Source organism: Oncorhynchus nerka, unplaced genomic scaffold (assembly GCF_034236695.1).
Source record: "Oncorhynchus nerka isolate Pitt River unplaced genomic scaffold, Oner_Uvic_2.0 unplaced_scaffold_1591, whole genome shotgun sequence".
NCBI lineage: Eukaryota > Metazoa > Chordata > Actinopteri > Salmoniformes > Salmonidae > Oncorhynchus > Oncorhynchus nerka.
In genome coordinates this window covers 27,452-47,864 of record NW_027039740.1, presented here as the reverse complement: position 1 = coordinate 47,864, position 20,413 = coordinate 27,452, and the positions used below count along the sequence as shown (strand labels likewise).

Sequence of the window (20,413 nt, the reverse complement as noted above, 5' to 3'; positions counted from 1 at the left end):
ACAAACACTGAAGGCATATTGAAGCTTTGTTTACATAAATGTCTACTGGAACGTGCCTTTGAATCAGTGTTTTTTTTGTTTGTTTTTTGGAGGTGTTTCCTGTTGGAGGTCAAACAAGGTGTCTCGGGGGATGTCCACACCCCTCAGACAGATTTACCCCCCCTTATAAACTGGGTGGTTTGAGCCCTGAATGCTGATTGGCTGAAAGCCGTGGTATACCAGACCATAAACCATGCATATGACAAAACATTTATTTTTACTGCTCTAATTATCAAATCAAATTTTATTTGTCACATGCGCCGAATACAACAAGTCAAGACCTTACAGTGAAATGCTTACTTACAAGCCCTTAACCAACAATGCTTTAAGAAGTTAAGAAAAAATAAGTTAAGTAAAAAAACAAAATACAAAAAAAAAGTAACAAATAATTAAACAGCAGCAGTAAAATAACAATAGTGAGGCTATATATATACACAGTGGGGCAAAAAAGTATTTAGTCAGCCACCAATTGTGCAAGTTCTACCACTTAAAAAGATGAGAGGCCTGTAATTTGTGGGTTAACTGCCTTGATCAGGGGAAGAACAACAGATTTTTACCTTGTCAGCTCAGGGATTCGATCTAGCAACCTTTCAGTTACTGGCTCGATGCTCTAACCACTAGGTTACCTGCCCTACCATATACAGGGAGTACCGGTAGAGAGTCAATGTGCGGGGGCACCGGTTAGTCGAGGATGAACATGTAGGTAGAGTTAAAGTGACTATGCATAGATGATAAACAGAGAGTAGTAGCAGCTTAAAGAGGGGTCTGGGTAGCCCTTTGATTAGCTGTGCAGGAGTCTTATGGCTTGGGGGTAGAAGCTGTTAATACCAATTACGTTGGTAACCAGTTTATAATAGCAATAAGGCACCTCTGGGGTTTGTGAATAATGGCCAATATAGCATGGCTATGGACCGTGTCCTAACACTCCGCTTGCAATAAGAGCAGCCCTATTGTCCATTTCTGGCCTTATTGCTTAATTAGCCCATCCCCAAGGCCCCGAACAGCCAGTAGAGCACAGAGTTGAGGAACTCTCACCGACAGCCAGGCCCGACAGAACAATCAGACAGTCAATCTGACTATTATGCCAACCTTCTTGCAGTGATTCACCTACAACAGGTGTTTTGTTATTCACCATACACACAGGCGGGTACAAAAGGACAGGCGTAATGTTATTTCACTAACCAGACAGAATGACAGGCAGGTACAGCGACAGGTGTTTTTGTTCTCACAGAAAGGGTCAGTCACGTCTGTTCACTGGGATGTCTGTTGTGTTTTTACGTGCTGGATGTGTCACGCTGACTGTCTTTGTAGACCTCTGGGCTCCAAAACATGCCTATTGTTATTCTTTTGTCAACAATAATAAACCTGTTATTATTAAAGGTGCCGTATGTAACCAACATTGAAGTGCTCTGACAGGTTCCTGTGTTGGCCGGTACTGTAGTTCAGTTCCAGTTCAGCGTGTGATTCGGCTCCAACCAGTCCTCCCAGTAATGCTCTTATGTAACTGTGGTGGTCTTATCTGGCTCATGCTGGCCTGACACACACACACACGTGTGTACACATACAGGCTCACGCTCACACACACAAGCTTAGTGGTCGCTCGGGCTCATGCCTGACACACACACACTCAGGCTCAGTGGTTGCTCTTGCTCAGAACCAGCACGGGACGTAAGTGTGTTGAGCCAACCGGTTCTGTGTAAGTGACATCATCAGCTTCTGTGTGCCGGTCACCTCCTGTGACCCTGTGGCTCCTCCCCCATGGTTGCGCTCAGCCAACTGGCAGCCAGCTCAGCAGGAACAGTAGGAACCATCTGGCCCGCTCAGTTTCCTCCTGGCAGGGGGAAGGATTAGCAGAGCGCACCACTCTCTATGCCTTCCCTGGCCCACATATGATGCTCTGTGATATGGGCTGCATGTCAAAATTCTATATTAGCTTCTTCTCCTCTCCTGTGATATGGGCTGCATGTCAATAGTTTACATTGGCTTCCTCTCATCTTCTCTCTCCTTCCTCACTGAATGAAAAAGACCTGTGTTCAGAATCAGATCAGTGCAGATCAAGAAGAGGGGACAAGATGAGGAAACCACTTTAGAGGAGACGACTAGAGGAAAGTAACAGTAACAGACAATTGACAATTTCACACACACCCCATAGTTGGAGCTGAGTAGAGTCCCCTTGCTGGGTCAGATTCCTCTTGGCCAACAACAACACACCTCCCTCCAAAAGTCAGCCAACAGCTTTACTGTTCTAAACATGGCCGCCCACCACCACGCATGGTTGCCTTCTCTCACATGCTGTTGCTATATCTGAGATGAACTCCCACATGGTTAGTCAGCTTGCTGCTTGTTCTGTTGCTTTATTTTAGTAACAAGGTCAACTCCTAACCAGATGATTGGTCTGCCTGTGCTGTGCCCCTGTTTAAAGGCATCTGGAAAGAGAGCTGTCTATTGACACTATGTAGGTTTGAATACATTATGGAGCATAGACGACTATCAGTAGCCTCTGGCCTGTATCTAACGCTGGCCTCTACACGATAACCAGCAACAGAGGAATTGGTTAAAGCACAACTAGTTTGGCAAGTGGCCGCCAGTCTAGATAGATATCAATCAAAGGTTTTTATAGAGCCCTTTTTACAACAGCAGTTGTCACAAAGTGCTTATACAGAAACCGAGCCGAATGCCCCAGAGAGCAAGCAATGCAGATGTAGTGGCACGGTGGCTAGGAAAAACTATCTAGAAAGGCAGGAACCAGGCTCTAAGAGGTAGCCAGTCCTCTTCTGGCTGTGCCGGGTGGAGATTCTAGGAGTGCATGGTCATTAAGGCGAGATCGTTCTTCAAGATGTTTCCAACGTTCATAGAAGACCAGCAGGGTCAAATAATAATCACAATGGTTATAGAGGGTGCAAGAGGTCAACACCTCAGGAGTTAATGTCAGTTGGCTTTTCATAGCCAGATAGAGGGTTCGACATGTCAGAGTCGTCAGTCGCCTGACCTCTATCTATTGCAGAGAAGAACCACCCATGACCTGGCTAGGTCAGTCAGTCCTACAGAGATATATTAGGCCATGGCTGGCCAGCTCCAGTTCAGTTCAGCACTTTAAAAAGTCTTGACTGCCACACTTCCCATGGCCTTTGGAGCGTTGTTGACGTTGCTCAATTTGTCCTCTGTGTCAGAAATGTAATCTCCTGAGCGCTGTAGGTCAGAGGGGTGTGTTTGTGGGTTTGCATATGCATGCGCACGTTCAACCAAGGCCAGATAGACCCGGCTCAGCCAGGAGGAGAGACCAGCTGAGTGCAAAACACACACACACACAATCTGAATTCTCTAACATGTGGCTGATTGGGGAAGGCTGTAAACTCCTCAAAACCTAGGTTAAAGGGCAGAGCACAGACTATCAGTCTACAGAGTAAAGTGTAGTTGTGCTCAGAGTCCGCTGTTGAGGCCATAGTGGGTACACAGCGGCGAGTACTACCCGGCTGTCCTACCCTGTGCTGTGCCGGGCACTCTGCCAGTTACGTAATCAGTATTAGTGGGACAAAGAGTGGGCTTCTGCAGAGAGAGAGCACTGGCTCTGGAGGCCTTTACACCCAGGCTAGTGAGGGCATGATCAGGACTAGTCTGGTCAGGGTCACCTGTAATGGTAAACATCTAGGCCTTCAGAGCTGACCCCAGTCCACACAGGACCATGATTAAAAGCTTTAGCTAGGCTGAATGCTCTCGTTAGACTCGTCACTAGTGGTAGTGTTTTAAATTAGCAGTTGGGCTCAAGTAAAAGCTTAATCTGGTGTGTGTGTGAAAGCCCTTCTGTTGCAGCAGCTAGTAATGAGGGTTTGAGATGTGTGTGTCCGTTGGGCCTGGTGTGTATGAGAGTTCCAGACAATAGCAGTCGGAGCAGCTGAGTTCACAGTAGCAGAAAGAGAAAACTGTACCCAACCCTCTAAGCCAATCAGAAGGCATCTGTGTGTTGCTATGTGTGCTGTGAATCTGCCCCTTTGTGTAAAGAGAGGGTGGGGGTAGATAAAGGGAACAAAGAGAGAGCTCTCAGGAAACTGTGAATTGAACATGGCTCAACTTCAAACTCTATTCTCTTTATTGTTCCTACATGTGATTTCAGGGCAGGCCAACTTCACATGGAACAGGAAACTGCATCTTTGTATTGACAACACTTTTCTGTTTGCTTGCTGCTACAGTGTAGGCTACTTAGTGTTTTTGTAACTTAAATCAGAGCTCCTGTAGAGTGGGCTGGACTTCTATCTGTTTCAATCACTGAGCCTCATGGAGAACAAATAGTCTGTAAGAACACACACACACACACACACACACACACACACAGTGACAGACAGTCATGTCATAGATGACATGCCACTGGAAACACACACACAGATGGAAACTCACACACACAGACCCAACTCATTCCAGCACACACAGAATCCCCGTAACAGGACCTTAACATGATCTGTGTGTTGCCAGGGCAACCCTTTGTCCCCATGCAAAATAGATGTGCACTATGACCAGAGTAGGAGAGGAACCTCAGGGCTGTATGTGTGTTTTCATTGCGTGCCGCCACTGCTAATCGTTGCCGACCACTCCCAAAAAATATGATTACTTATTATTTTATGCATTTTTTTTATGCTAAAACGTTTTCAGTGAACTTAAAAGACTAAAGATATAAAGTTTGTAGAAAATATGAATTTATATATTTTTAAACGAGATCATCTTTGAGAACGATCACCAAAATAAAAATGATTCATGGCATGGGGCTCCATAATTTTTGAGTCACTCAGATGGCATAAACCATGGCAAAATTTGTAGAATTGCAGAAAATTACATTTAAAACAGAGGAATTTGGTCTCTTCTGCCAAGAGGAGGCCTTTAAAGATGTTGGTAGGAGGCTGCACAATTGGCAACGCCCACTACGACACCCCCATCCCCCGCTAACTTGAAAACAATCCTAGGGGAAACCTGTAGGTAGTGGTATTTGTGTTACGGTGTTCGCATGCCTCCCAGACGAACAGTTCAGAAAAGTTTGTGCATATAATATGACAACATTTTGTGATGTTTTTGTTCGTTTTTAACTTATTTTCGGTTGTTCGGGCACACATTCTTTTCTAGAGGCAAGCTGAAGTTCGGCGCCAAAGTCTATTCCCCTTCGTCAGGGATTGGTCAACAGTAGGGATTCTTCAATAAATCTTGGTTGATTTTTCAATGAGACTCGTTTTCATTGAGAATACTGCACCAAACATTTTAGTTAGATGTAAAATCATCACAATGAATGACACATTTCTAGAGTTATTTTAGATTCATTCTAACTATTTTGAGGATTTGGGGTCATGGTTAATGCTGGTTGGTGTTAGTGGGGGGATGTGGTTAATTCTGGTTGGTGTTAGTGGGGGATGTGGTTAATTCTGGTTGGTGTTAATGGGGGTGTGGTTAATTCTGGTTGGTGTTAGTGGGGGTATGGTTAATGCTAGTTGGTGTTAGTGGGGGTATGGTTAATGCTGGTTGGTGTTAATGGGGGTATGGTTAGGGTTGGTTGGTGTTAGTGGGGGTATGGTTAATGCTGGTTGGTGTTAGTGGGGGGTATGGTTAATGCTGGTTGGTGTTAATGGGGGTATGGTTAATGCTGGTTGGTGTTAGTGGGGAGGTATGGTTAATGCTGGTTGGTGTTAGTGGGGGGTATGGTTAATGCTGGTTGGTGTTAGTGGGGGGTATGGTTAATGCTGGTTGGTGTTAGTGGGGGGTATGGTTAATGCTGGTTGGTGTTAGTGGGGGGTATGGTTAATGCTGGTTGGTGTTAGTGGGGGGTATGGTTAGTGTTGAGTAGTTGTAGTGTAGTTATATTTATCCCAGAGGGGCCTGCCCTGCAGTAACAGTAATCAGATTTACCATGGAGAAACTGTCTAATCTCACACTAATGCCTACCACAACTAATATATCCACTCACTGTGTGTGTTTAATACAGACTCTGTGTTTCATGAATTGATTCTGAAAATGTGTATGTGTGTGTGGAGAGACGCAGAGAGAAAGAGGCAGGGGCTCGAGGGAGGGTCCCCCCCATCAGACCACAGATGGCACATTACTAGATAGTAGCCACACACCACCTCTCCTCCAGGTTAGATACTGTCCCTACTAGACTAACCAGGGGTCAACAATGTCAACTAGGTATTGATGGCCAGGAGAGGGTTCATAATGATCTGGCCTTGGTTTGGAACAGAAAAAAATTGTATTACAACTGAACTGATAGCAGCCTTGATGATACAGACATGATCTCCCCTCTCAGTACTTATGTATCATCAGTTATACTTGTGCCATCTGTTTCTCTACTGTGAGAACCTGGAGATTCAGCAAAGAGGGAGAGAAAGTGTGTGTGTGTCCAGAAGGAGAGAGAAAGTGTGTGTGTGTCCAGAAGGAGAGAGAAAGTGTGTTAGCCCATGAGTTAATCAGCTTGTCTTCTAGCTGAGGCCTAAAAAAACAACAGCAGTATTCTTTGTACTATAGCACTATACAGCAGACCTAAACATGACTACATTATCTATTAACTACACACACACTCCCACCCCTCCCCTGTACGAATCCAGCACCCTGGGGGATGTTTTCCACACCCTGTGACGGGTGTGTTTGTACTAGGCCAGCTGATCAGTGGGCTCCTCTCCAGGACAGCAGCAGTAGTTCTATTAATAAGACCTGCGTGCTGCTCTGCAGTCAGTCCGCTCTTCATAAACCTCTCCTCTTACATAATACACACTCGCTGTACACATTCTACATTTACATTTACATTTAAGTCATTTAGCAGACGCTCTTATCCAGAGCGACTTACAAATTCTCACACGATACCCACTAGAGGTCGAACGATTATGATTTTTCAACACCGATACCGATTATTGAAGGACCAAAAAGGCCGATACCGAATAATCGGCCAATTTTGTTGTTGTTTGTAATAATGACAATTACAAAAACACTGAATGAACACTTATTTTAACTTAATATAATGCATCAATAAAATCAATTTAGCCTCAAGTAAATAATGAAACATGTTCAATTTGGTTTAAATAATGCAAAAACAAATTGTTGGTGAAGAAAGTAAAAGTGCAATATGTGCTATGTAAGAAAGCTAAAGTTTCAGTTCCTTGCTCAGAACATGAGAACATATGAAAGATGGTGGTTCCTTTTAACATGAGTCTTCAATATTCCCAGGTATGAAGTTTTAGGTTGTAGTTATAATAGGAATTATACAACTATTTCCCTTTATACCATTAGTATTTCATTAACCTTTGACTATTGGATGTTCTTATAGGAACTTTAGTATTGCCAGTGTAACAGTAGCTTCCGTCCCTCTCCTCGCTCCTCCCTGGGCTCGAACCAGCAACACAACGACAACAGCCACCATCGAAGCAGCGTTACCCATGCAGAGAAAGGGGAACAACTACTAGAAGGCTCAGAGCGAGTGACGTTTGAAACACTATTAGCGTGCGCTAACTATCTAGCCATTTCACTTCGGTTACACCAGCCTCATCTCGGGAGTTGATAGGCTTGAAGTCATAAACAGCGCAATGCTTGACGCACAACGAAGAGCTGCTGGCAAAACGCACGAAAGTGCTGTTTGAATTAATGTTTACGCGCTTGCTTCTGCCTACCACCGCTCAGTCAGATACCTAGCTATTTGATGCTCAGTCAGATTATATGCAACGCAGGACACGCTAGACAATATCTAGTAATATCATCAACCATGTGCAGTTAACTAGTGATTATGATTGATTGTTTTTTTATAAGAGAAGTTTAATGCTAGCCAGCAACTTACCTTGGCTTACTGCATTCGCGTAACAGGCAGTCTCCTTGTGGAGTGCAACGAGAGAGAGGCAGGTCGTTATTGTGTTGGACTAGTTAACTGTAAAGTTGCAAGATTGAATCCCCCAAACTGACAAGGTGAAAATCTGTCGTTCTGCCCCTGAACGTGGCAGTTAACCCACCGTTCCTGGGCCGTCATTGAAAATAAGAATGTGTTCTTAACTGACTTGCCTAGTTAAATAAAGGGATACATTTTTTAAATTTTATTTGCAAAATGGCGCCCAAAAATACAGATTTTGCGATTGTTATGAAAACTTGAAATCGGCCCTAATTAATTGGCCATTCCGATTAATCGGTCAACCTCTAATACACACATTCTCACACGATACACACATACTCACACGATACACAAATACTCACACGATATACACACTAAAAACAGAAAGCTGACACCAGAGCAGCCATGTCCCATATTTCTCTGGCCTATCCCACTGGAACGGAAGATCTCTCTCTCTTTCCCTCCTTATTCTCCCTCCTTTGTTTCCCTCCTTTGTTTCCTTCTCTCTTTCCCTCCTGCCAGATCTTTACATTTAGCCTACTCTACTTGGAGGGAGCAGAGGGTTAACAGAGCAGATCACTGTATAGGAAGTCCTATAGGCTGCTCCTCTCCCTTCTCACTCTCACCTGTCCTATAGCCATTAGCCAGTCAAAGCTGGGTTTCTCTCCCCGACCCCCTCTCCAAGTCTCAGCCTACAGCTGACTGCAGCCCCCTCCCCTGATCCATGTTATCTGTGCTGTTTCTGTCTCTCTCCCACTCTGTGTCTGTGTTGACTGTTCTCTCTCCATGTGCAGAGAGCAGCTCTGAGCACGTGGGAGGAGTTCCCTGGAAGAATGTGTGTGACTGCCTGACACAAACAAACACACATACATACATACATACATACATACATACATACATACATACATACATACATACAATTTGCAAATAAATTCATAAAAAATCCTACAATGTGATTTTCTGGATTTTTTTTCTCATTTTGTCTGTCATAGTTGAAGTGTACCTATGATGAAAATTACAGGCCTCATCTTTTTAAGTGGGAGAACTTGCACATTGGTGGCTGACTAAATACTTTTTGCAGACACTGTGTGTGTGTGTGTGTGTGTGTACATATATTATTATATACACACACACACACACACACACACACACACACACACACACACACACACAGAGACAAACTAGACACACAGCGACCCCCAGAGCCAGCTGAGAGGCTCTTTGTTAGAGCTGGGTTGTAGGGAGGACAGGGCTCTGTTTGAACATAACCTTTCTGACTGTTGCTCCACCCAAACCCAACCCTGACCGGACAGACACTACAGCAGAACACACAGTTCTTTTTCTGTCTGACTGTTGCTCCACCCTAACCCAACCCTGACCGGACAGACACTACAGCAGAACACACAGTTCTTTTTCTGTCTGACTGTTGCTCCACCCTAACCCAAACCTGACCGGACAGACACTACAGCAGAACACACAGTTCTTTTTCTGTCTGACTGTTGCTCCACCCTAACCCAACCCTGACCGGACAGACACTACAGCAGAACACACAGTTCTTTTTCTGTCTGACTGTTGCTCCACCCTAACCCAACCCTGACCGGACAGACACTACAGCAGAACACACAGTTCTTTTTCTGTCTGACTGTTGCTCCACCCTAACCCAACCCTGACCGGACAGACACTACAGCAGAACACACAGTTCTTTTTCTGTCTGACTGTTGCTCCACCCTAACCCAACCCTGACCGGACAGACACTACAGCAGAACACACAGTTCTTTTTCTGTCTGACTGTTGCTCCACCCTAACCCAACCCTGACCGGACAGACACTACAGCAGAACACACAGTTCTTTTTCTGTCTGACTGTTGCTCCACCCTAACCCAACCCTGACCGGACAGACACTACAGCAGAACACACAGTTCTTTTTCTGTCTGACTGTTGCTCCACCCTAACCCAAACCTGACCGGACAGACACTACAGCAGAACACACAGTTATTTTTCTGTCTGACTGTTGCTCCACCCTAACCCAACCCTGACCGGACAGACACTACAGCAGAACACACAGTTCTTTTTCTGTCTGACTGTTGCTCCACCCTAACCCAACCCTGACCGGACAGACACTACAGCAGAACACACAGTTCTTTTTCTGTCTGACTGTTGCTCCACCCTAACCCAACCCTGACCGGACAGACACTACAGCAGAACACACAGTTCTTTTTCTGTCTGACTGTTGCTCCACCCTAACCCAACCCTGACCGGACAGACACTACAGCAGAACACACAGTTCTTTTTCTGTCTGACTGTTGCTCCACCCTAACCCAACCCTGACCGGACAGACACTACAGCAGAACACACAGTTCTTTTTCTGTCTGAGTGTTGTTCTGTGCTCAGCTGACGTGGAGATTCTAAAATGATCCCCAGAACAGGAATAGTGTTGTCCTTCCTCCCTTCCTGTCTGTGTTTAGTGGTTAGTCTGGGCCAGGGTGTTGTAGCATGTTGTCTCCTACTCTACAAGAGAACAGATGATCTCTGAATGCGTGTTCTTGCTTGAAATGTGTAACTTGAAATGTATCCCCGTCAGAATGTATCTGACCAGTGTTTTTCTTTTCCCCTTCTTCCAGATGTGGTGACGGAGGAGTTCTTTGAGTACGATGCTGAGGACTTCCTGGTGTTCCTGACCCTGTTGATCACTGAGGGACGGACCCCAGAATGTTCTGTGAAGGGTCGCACAGAGGGGCTGCACTGCCCCCCTGCAAAGTCCGCCCTGCCGCCTCTACACAGGCACGAGTGCAGCGACAAACTGCCACAGGTAATGTCCACAAACATACACACACAGGTAACACACACTTCCCCAGCTAACACACACACACATACGCACACACACACTGCTCCACCCAAGTAACACACTGCCTCAGCTAACACACACACACACTTACCCTCCCCTGTATGTGTGTGTTCAAGTGTGTGCAGGCGCGGCGTGTGCGCTCGGAGGTGTGTGTGTTGTGGAGGAACAGTACTCCCATCATGGTGGAGGTGATGCTGCTGCCAGACTGTTGCTATGGAGACGAGAGTCCCCCTAGTGACCCCATCAGTGACCCAGCGATCAAACAAGACGCTCTGCTACTGGAGCGATGGACTCTGCAGCCTGTACCACGACAGTATGTACACGCGGACCCTGCATTCTGTACCACGACAATATACACACACACCCTGCAGCCTGTACCACAACAGTATGTGTACACACACACACACACACACACACTGCAGCCTGTACCACAACAGTATGTGTATACACACACACACTGCAGCCTGTACCACGACAATATATACACACACTGCAGCCTGCACCACGACAATATACACACACACACCCTGCAGCCTGTACCACAACAGTATGCACACACACAGTACCACAACAGTATGTACACACACACACACCCTGCAGCCTGTACCACAACAGTATGTACACACACACACCCTGCAGCCTGTACCACGACAGTACACACACACACACACACACACACACACACACACTGCAGCCTGCACCACGACAATATACACACACACCCTGCAGCCTGTACCACAACAGTATGCACACACACACACGCAGTACCACAACAGTATGTACACACACACACCCTGCAGCCTGTACCACAACAGTATCTTTTAATTTATTTTTTTATTTTTAACCTTTATTTAACCAGGCAAGTCAGTTAAGAACAAATTCTTATTTTCAATGACGGCCTAGGAACAGTGGGTTTAACTGCCTGTTCAGGGGCAGAACGACAGATTTGTACCTTGTCAGCTCGGGGGTATGAACTCGCAACCTTCCGGTTATTAGTCCAACGCTCTAACCACTAGGCTACGCTGCACACACACATCCTGCAGCCTGTACCACAACAGTATGTGTACACGCACACACACACACACTGCAGCCTGTACCACAACAGTATGTGTACACGCACACACACACACACTGCAGCCTGTACCACAACAGTATGTGTTTTGCACACACACACACACTGCAGCCTATACCACAACAGCATGTGTACACACACACACACACACACCCACACACACACACACACACTGCAGCCATCATCTGACACTAATTAGCATAACACAACGGACATAAATCTTCCTAGAAAATCTTCCTATTCATGAAAATCACAAGTTAAATATATTGGAACACCGCTTAGCCTTTTGTTAATTACCCTGTCATCTCAGATTTTCAAAATATGCTTTACAGCCAAAGCTAGACAAGCATTTGTGTATGTTTATCGATAGCCTAGCATAACATTATGCCTTGCTAGCAGCAGGCAACCTTGTCACGAAAATCAGAAAAGCAATCAAATTAAATCGTTTACCTTTGATGAACTTCAGATGTTTTCACTCACGAGACTCCCAGGTAGATAGCCAAAGTTCATTTTTTCGCAAAATATTATTTTTGTTGGTGAAATAGCTCCGTTTGTTCTTCACGTTTGGCTGAGAAATCGAACCGGAAATTGTGGTCACGACAAACGCCGAAAATATTCCAAATTAGCTCCATAATATCGACAGAAACATGGCAGACGTTGTTTATAATCAATCCTCAAGGTGTTTTTCAAATATCTATTCGATAATATATCAACCAGGACAATTGGTTTCTCAGTAGAAGGATTGGAATAATGGCTACTTCTTTATTTTACGCGAGAATTTCTCTGGGAGCATCAGGTGACCACTTGCGCAATGAAGCCGCCTACGGGTATTCTTCAACATAAATGCGTAAAACTACGTCACAATGCTGTAGACACCTTGGGGAATACGTAGAAAGCATAATCTGGTTGATAGGGCATTCACGGCTCAATAGGGACGCATCGGAATGCAGGGCTTTCAAAAGATGAGTCACTTCTGGATTGGATTTTTCTCAGGCTTTCGCCTGTAACATCAGTTCTGTTATACTCAGACAATATTTGTACAGTTTTGGAAACTTTAGAGTGTTTTCTATCCTAAGCTGTCAATTATATTCATATTCTAGCATCTTGTCCTGACCAAATATCCCGTTTAATTTGGGAACATTATTTTTCCAAAAATGAAAATACTGCCCCCTAGTACCAACAGGTTAACTACACATGGTTGATGATATTACTAGTTTATCTAGCATGTGCTGCGTTGCATATAATCGATGCGGTGCCTGTTAATTTCTCATTGAATCACAGCCTGCTTCGACAAACGGGTGATGATTTAACAAGCACAGGACACTGTCGTTGCACCAATGTACCTAACCATAAACATCAATGCCTTTCTTTAAAATCAATACACAAGTATATATTTTTAAACCAGCATATTTAGTTAATATTGCCTGCTAACATGAATTTCTTATAACTAGGGAAATTGTCAATTCTCTTGCGTTCCGTGCAAGCAGTATATGCAGCAGTTTGGGCCGCCAGGCTCATTGTGAACTGTGTGAAGTCCATTTACTCCTAACAAAGGCCGTAATTAATTTGCCAGAATTGTACATAATTATGACATAACATTGAAGGTTGTACAATGTAACAGCAATATTTAGACTTAGGGATGCCATCCGTTAGGATAAAATACGGAACGGTTCCGTATTTCCCTGAAAGAATAAACGTTTTATTTTCAAAATAATAGTTTCCGGATTTGACCATATTAATGACCTAAGGCTCGTATTTCTGTGTGTTATTATGTTATAATTATATTTGATATTTGATAGAGCGGTCTGACTGAGCAGCAGCAGGCTCGTAAGCATTCATTGAAACAGCACTTTCGTGCGTTTGCCAGCAGCTCTTCGCAATGTTTCAAGCATTATGCTGTTTATGACTTCAAGCCTATCAACTCCCGAGATTAGGCTGGTGTAACCGATGTGAAATGGCTAGCTAGTTAGCGGGGTGCGTGCTAATAGCATTTCAAACGTCACTCGCTATGTGACTTGGAGTAGTTGTGGCTTTTGTGGAGCGATGGGTAACAATGCTTAGAGGGTGGCTGTTGTCCATGTGTTCCTGGTTCGAGCCTAGGTAGTGGCAGGGAGAGGGACGGAAGCTATACTGTTACACTGCAATACTAAAGTGCCTATAAGAATATCCAATAGTCAAAGGTTAATGAAATACAAATGGTACAGAGAGAAATAGTCCTATAATTCCTATAATAACCTCAACCTAAAAGTTCTTACCTGGGAATATTGAAAACTCATGTTAAAAGGAACCACCAACTTTCATATGTTCTCATGTTCTGAACAAGGAACTTAAACGTTAGCTTTTTTACATGGCACATATTGCACTTTTACTTTCTTCTCCAACACTTTGTTTTTGCATTATTTAAACCAAATTGAACATGTTTCATTATTTATTTGAGGCTAAATTGATTTGATTGATGTATTATATTAAGTTAAAATAAGTGTTAATTCAGTATTGTTGTAATTGTCATTATTACAAATAAATAAATACATTTAAAAAATATAATCGTCCGATTAATCGGTATTAGCTTTTTTGGTCCTCCAATAATCGGTATCGGCATTGAAAAATCATAATCGGTCGACTTCTAGTACACACGCACTGCAGCCTGTACCACGACAATATGTACACACACACCCTGCAGCCTGTACCACGACAATATGTATACACACACACACACTGCAGCCTGTACCACGACAATATGTACACACACACACACACACACACACACACTGCAGCCTGTACCACGACAGTATGTACACACACAATGCAGCCTGTACCACGAAAATATGTACACACACATACCCTGCAGCCTGTACCACGACAATATGTACACACACACACATACACAATGCAGCCTGTACCACAACAGTATGTACACACCCTGCAGCGTGTACCACTACAGTATGTACACACGACACACACTTTTTGTCAGGACTAGGTTGAGCTAGTAGCACATGCAAAAACTGGAATATTCCACTTTGCCGCCGTATCAAACAGAAAACATGTATATACATTACCGTTCAAAAGTTTGGGGTCACTTAGAAATGTCCTTGTTTTTGAAAGAAAAGCACATTTTTTGTCCATTAAAATAACATCAAATTGATCAGAAATACAGTGTAGACATTGTTAATGTTGTAAATGACTATTGGAAATTACAGATTTTTTATAATGGAATATCTACATAAGTGTACAGAGCCCCATTATCAGCAACCATCACTCCTGTGTTCCAATGGCACGTTGTGTTAGCTAATCCAAGTTTATCATTTTAAAAGGCTAATTGATCATTAGAAAATCATTTTGCAATTATATTAGCACAGCTGAAAACTGTTCTGATTAAAGAAACAATAAAACTGGCCTTCTTAAGACTAGATGAGTATCTCGAGTATCAGCATTTGTGGTTTCGATTACAGGCTCAAAATGGCCAGAAATGAGAACTTTCTTCTGAAACTCGTCAGTCTATTCTTGTTCTGAGAAATCAAGGCTATTCCATGTGAGAAATTGACAAGAAACTGAAGATCTGGTACAATGCTGTGTACTACTCCCTTCACAGAACAGAGCAAACTGGCTCTAACCAGAATAGAATGAGGAGTTGGAGGACCCGGTGCATAACTGAGCAAGAGGACAAGTACATTAGAGTGTCTAGTTTGAGAAACAGACACCTCACAAGTCCTCAACTGGCAGCTTCATTAAATAGTACCCACAAAACACCAGTCTCAACATCAACAGTGAAGAGGAGACTACGGGATGCTGTCCTTCTAGACAGAGTTCCTCTGCCAGTGTCTGTGTTTTTGCCCATCTTAATCTTTTCTTTTTATTGGCCAGTCTGAGATATATATTTTTCTTTGCAACTCTGCCTAGAAGGCCAGCATCTCGGAGTCGCCTCTTCACTGTTGACATTGAGACTGGTGTTGTGCAACAGGGCCTCCCACTCTTTCTATATTGTATATTTTTAAGACTGACCATGAAAAAAAATGGCATTGGTATTGTTGCTAATGCTAATTTCCATAGCCTTAGCTAAAGCAAAGGCCTGATTCTCTCTCCTCCCCTGTCTCTCTCTAGGAGCGGTGATAGGTTTATAGAGGAGAAGACTCTGCTGTTGGCTGTTCGTTCCTACGTCTTCTTCTCCCAGCTCAGTGCCTGGCTCAGTGCTTCTCACGGCATTGTACCCCGAAACATCCTGTATAGGTAATACACACACACACACCTTCCTCTACAGGTAACACACACAAGAATACACTAAGAACCTCTTCACGACTGACTCATTATTTTCTATATTGTTACTGAATGTTGATCATAAAATACTTTCCAAAATGAACTAAATAATTTGATGTGATCACAAGTTATAAGCCTGCGTGTTTCTGTCCCACAGGATCAGTGCAGCAGATGAGGAGTGTGTCTGTCAGTTCTCCCAGACCCCAGCGGAGCACCTGTTCCCTGTCCCTAACGTGTCTCAGAGTGTTGCCCTGAGGCTCAGGGTCCAGTCACTCCCCCGTCAGCCCACCTACCCCACCCTGGCCTGTAGCATACACACCGGCCTGACCCTGGCCCCACTCTACAGCAAGACCCCCAGCCTTAAGCCCAACCTCAGCCCTAACCTCTACAGCAAGACACCTAGCCTTAACCCAGGCCTGAACCCTAACCCGCCTCTGTACGAGAGGAGCCACAACTCTAAAGAGAGCCACAACAGAGCGGCTCTGCCTTTCTCTGGCCTCCCCTTCCCCAGTCCTGCCAGTCTCCCCCTGCCCAGTAAGAGAGGCCCGGACCCCACAGACAGCCATGGTCATTCTAGCCAGAATGGATCAGACCTCCCCCGGGTCAATAAGGGGCAGACCTCATCCCCCTACCACCTCCCCCTCTCCCCACGGCCCTCCCCCCGCCCCCACAGGAAGCTGTCCTCCACTCTGCCCCTCCCCCCCGGGGGAAAGACTGTCAGGTGGCTCTATTCCCTCACCTCAGACCCCTCCGATGACATCACACACACCACAGAGGATTATGGGAAGGCCGTCAACGGGGCCGAGAGCTCCAAGGGGCGTGGCTCCGAAGCCCTCCGGGCCTTTAAGACTTATTCTTTGGCAGAGCCCCCGCGGTGCCCCTCCCCCAGACCCTCCTCTGAGACCAATCCTCTGATTGGCTCGCTGCTCCAGGAGAGACAGGAAGTCATCGCCCGCATCGCTCAGCGCCTCAACTTTTGCGACCCGACCGCCCCCCATCTCCCCCCTGCCCTCTTCACCCCCGACACCCCCACTAAGAACCCTGTCCGGGGCAGTTACCTTGGCAACACCACGCTCAGCAAGACCAAAGAGCCAGAGGGAGCTCCGCCCACTGAGGACACCCCGCCCTCCCTTTTCGACACGCCCATTGGCGACGCAGCGGCTATTATCAGGGAGACGCTGTCCCCGAAACCTGTTGCCTGCCGCAGACTGAGACTCCCAGAGGACAGAGATGGAGAGAGACTCAGAGACAGAGTCAGGGAGACACTGAGAGACAGAGAGGCATTGAGAGACCGACAGCGAGAGAGAGACAGTAGTCTCTTGTCTCATGCTGTTCAGGACATTACCAGACTGCTTCAGGACAGACTGTCTGTCCCTTCTCTGTCCCCAACACACAGCCGCAGCAGCAGCCCGCTACACAAACCACATACACACAGCACACACACGCTGTGCACTGACACACACACCACACACAGAGGCAGCAACAGTCATAGCAGTGGCCACTGCAACGGCTACACACCCAGCCATGACACACACACTCCCTCACACACACCTGCTAGCACAGACAGAGCTGGTGCTCCTCCAGAGACAGACAGTCCAATCAGAGCCCAGAACGGCTGTTCAACACTTGAAGACCCTCAGGTCAGCCCCCAACTCCAAATCCTGCCCCAGTCTTCTTCTCTAGTCATCCCACGGCCTCTACCCCAGCCCCAGTCTTCTCCTCTAGTCATCTCAAGGCCTCTACCCCAGCCCCAGTCTCAGGCCTCTCCACTACTCAGCCCCAAGAGTCCCAGGGCCAAGACCCCAAAGAGTTTACACCCCAACCGCCCCCAAGAGGAGCCCAGACCCTCCTCTCCTAAAGACAACATCCTGAGGACCATCCAGACCCTAACAGTGACCCAGACCATCACCCTGACCCAGACCACTGCACAGACCTTGACCACCAAGCTCACCCACACCCAGACCACTGCTCTCATCCAGAACCACATGAAACCTCTGACTCAGTCTCACAACCAGACCCAGACAGTCTCTCGAACTCCACCTTCACGGACTCAGGGCAGCCCTCGAACCCAGCCCTCTAGTCTCCAGGATGAGAACCAGCCCCCCCCAGGTTCCAAGTCCCCCAGCCCCCCAGTCCTGCTACCACACCCCCTGGCACAGAGCCCAACACTGTCCTGGTGAGTGTCCCTATAGACAAGCACACCTGATTAGAAAATCACATCACACTGCAGTATATGAGAATATCATCCATGTGGCTTATTTTGTTCAACACAAAAAAACTTCAATTAAATAACCTGCCTATGTGAAAGAGGATATTACCACTTTTGGAAAATGTTGATTAACAGTACAAAGAGATTTTGAGAAAGGATATTTGACATAGTGTATTTGGTATTTGTCTAAAATGGTTGTTGAGAATTGCTGTATTAAAGCCAGTGTGTGTTTTTTTTTCTTCCCCGTAGCGTTGTCCCTCACCCCTGAGACCGTGTAACAGTGGGAGGAAACACAACCGTCACTCTCTGGACTCCACCCTCACCAAGGCCTTCCACCCCTGTACCGGCCTGCCCCTGCTCTCCAGCCCTGTAAGACACACACACACACACACAGAGTCAGGGTGTGGAGCCACATGACTCATCTTCTCCTCAATAGTATGAATACTCTGACTAAACTCCTGTTGATGCTGACTAGGTTGTTCATAACAATGGAATCATTTTAAAGTTGTGTGTGTGTTTCATGTGGTGCTTGTTTTTGTTATTATTATTATTAAATACTTGTGTGTGCTGTCATGCTATAGTGTTTAAATTGGGTTTTTGATGTATATGTTTAAATAAAGTTTTGTGTACAGTTGTGTGTGTTGTATTATTAAATGTGTGTGTTGTCTCTCTCAGGTTCCTCAGAGGAGAACTCAGACTGGTTACTTTGACATGGACTCTTCTCTGACCAGCTGTAAAGGAATGCCCTGGACCGCAGGGAAGAGGTACTGATCTCTAACTCACACATCATACACACATTTAGACTGGGATATGTTCCGGGTAGCCCCAAACAACAACGTTGATGTACGTATACGCTGACTCGGTGAGCGAGTTTATTAGCAAGTGCATCAGTGATGTTGTACCCACTGACTATTAAAACCTTCCCTAACCAGAAACCGTGGATTGATGGCAGCATTCGCACAAAACTAAAAGCGCGAACCACCGCTTTTAATCATGGCAAGACGACTGGAAACATGACCGAATACAAACAGTGTAGTTATTCCCTCTGCAAGGCAATCAAACAAACAAGCAAAGCGTCAGTAAAGAGACAGTAGAGTCGCAATTCAACGGCTCAAACACAAGACGTATGTGGCAGGGTCTACAGTCAATCACGGATTACAAAAAGAAAACCAGCCCAGACAAATTAAACAACTTCTTTTCTCGCTTTGAGGACAATACAGTGAGTAAAACAGGCCAACGTGAGTAAAACATTTAAACGTGTTAACCCTCGCAGGGCTGCAGGCCCAGACGGCATCCCTAGCCACATCCACCGAGCATGCGCAGACCAGCTGGCTGGTGTGTTTACGGACATATTCAATCAATCCCTATCCCAGTCTGCTGTCCCCACATACTTCAAGAGGGCCACCAGTGTTTCTGTTCCCAAGAAAGCTAAGATAACTGAGCTAAATGACTACCGCCCCATAGCACTCACTTCTGTCATCATGAAGTGCTTTGAGAGACTAGTCAAGAATCATATCACGTCCACTCTAACTGATACCCTAGATCCACTCCAATTTGCTTACCTCCCCAATAGGTCCACTGACGACGCAATCGCCTTCACACTGCACACTGCCCTATCCTATCTGGACAAGAGGAATACCTATGTAAGAATGCTGTTCATTGACTACAGCTCAGCATTCAACATCATAGCCCTCAAACTCGCATTCAACACCATTAATCGTACCCTTTAATTAGGGCCGAATAACAATCGGAAATCTTATTTTTGGGCGCCGAAGCTCGAGAACACATTCTTATTTCCAATGGTCTCGGGTTAACTGCCTCGTTCAGGGACAGAACGACAGATTTTCACCTGGGTCCTGGACTTTCTGACCTCTAGTCTCGGCCCCCCCCTGTGGGACCTGGACTTTCTGAGGGTAGATGGTGAGGGTAGCAAACATCTCCACCCCGCTGATCCTCAACACTGGGGCCCCACGAGGGTGCATTCTCAGCCCTCTCCTGTACTCCCTGTTCACCCATGACTGCGTGGCCATGCACGACTCCAACTCAATCATCAAGTTTGCAGACGACACTACAGTGGTAGGCTTGATTACCAACAATGAACGAGACGGCCTACAGAGAGGTGGTGAGGCCCTCGGAGTGTGGTGTCAGGAAAATAACC

The 20,413-nt window shown here is 45.6% G+C and overlaps 1 protein-coding gene across 1 annotated transcript in view; it reads left to right on the top strand.

The window, feature by feature from the left end:
- The window catches only part of atosa (atos homolog A), a 31,272-nt gene that overhangs the window by 4,225 nt on the left and 6,634 nt on the right, over positions 1-20,413 (top strand). Inside the window, 7 exon segments of the mRNA XM_029648392.2 lie at positions 10,500-10,687; positions 10,840-11,036; positions 15,894-16,019; positions 16,204-18,164; positions 18,167-18,222; positions 18,505-18,624; positions 18,931-19,019. Of these exon segments, the coding sequence (XP_029504252.2) occupies positions 10,500-10,687; positions 10,840-11,036; positions 15,894-16,019; positions 16,204-18,164; positions 18,167-18,222; positions 18,505-18,624; positions 18,931-19,019 (2,737 nt within the window).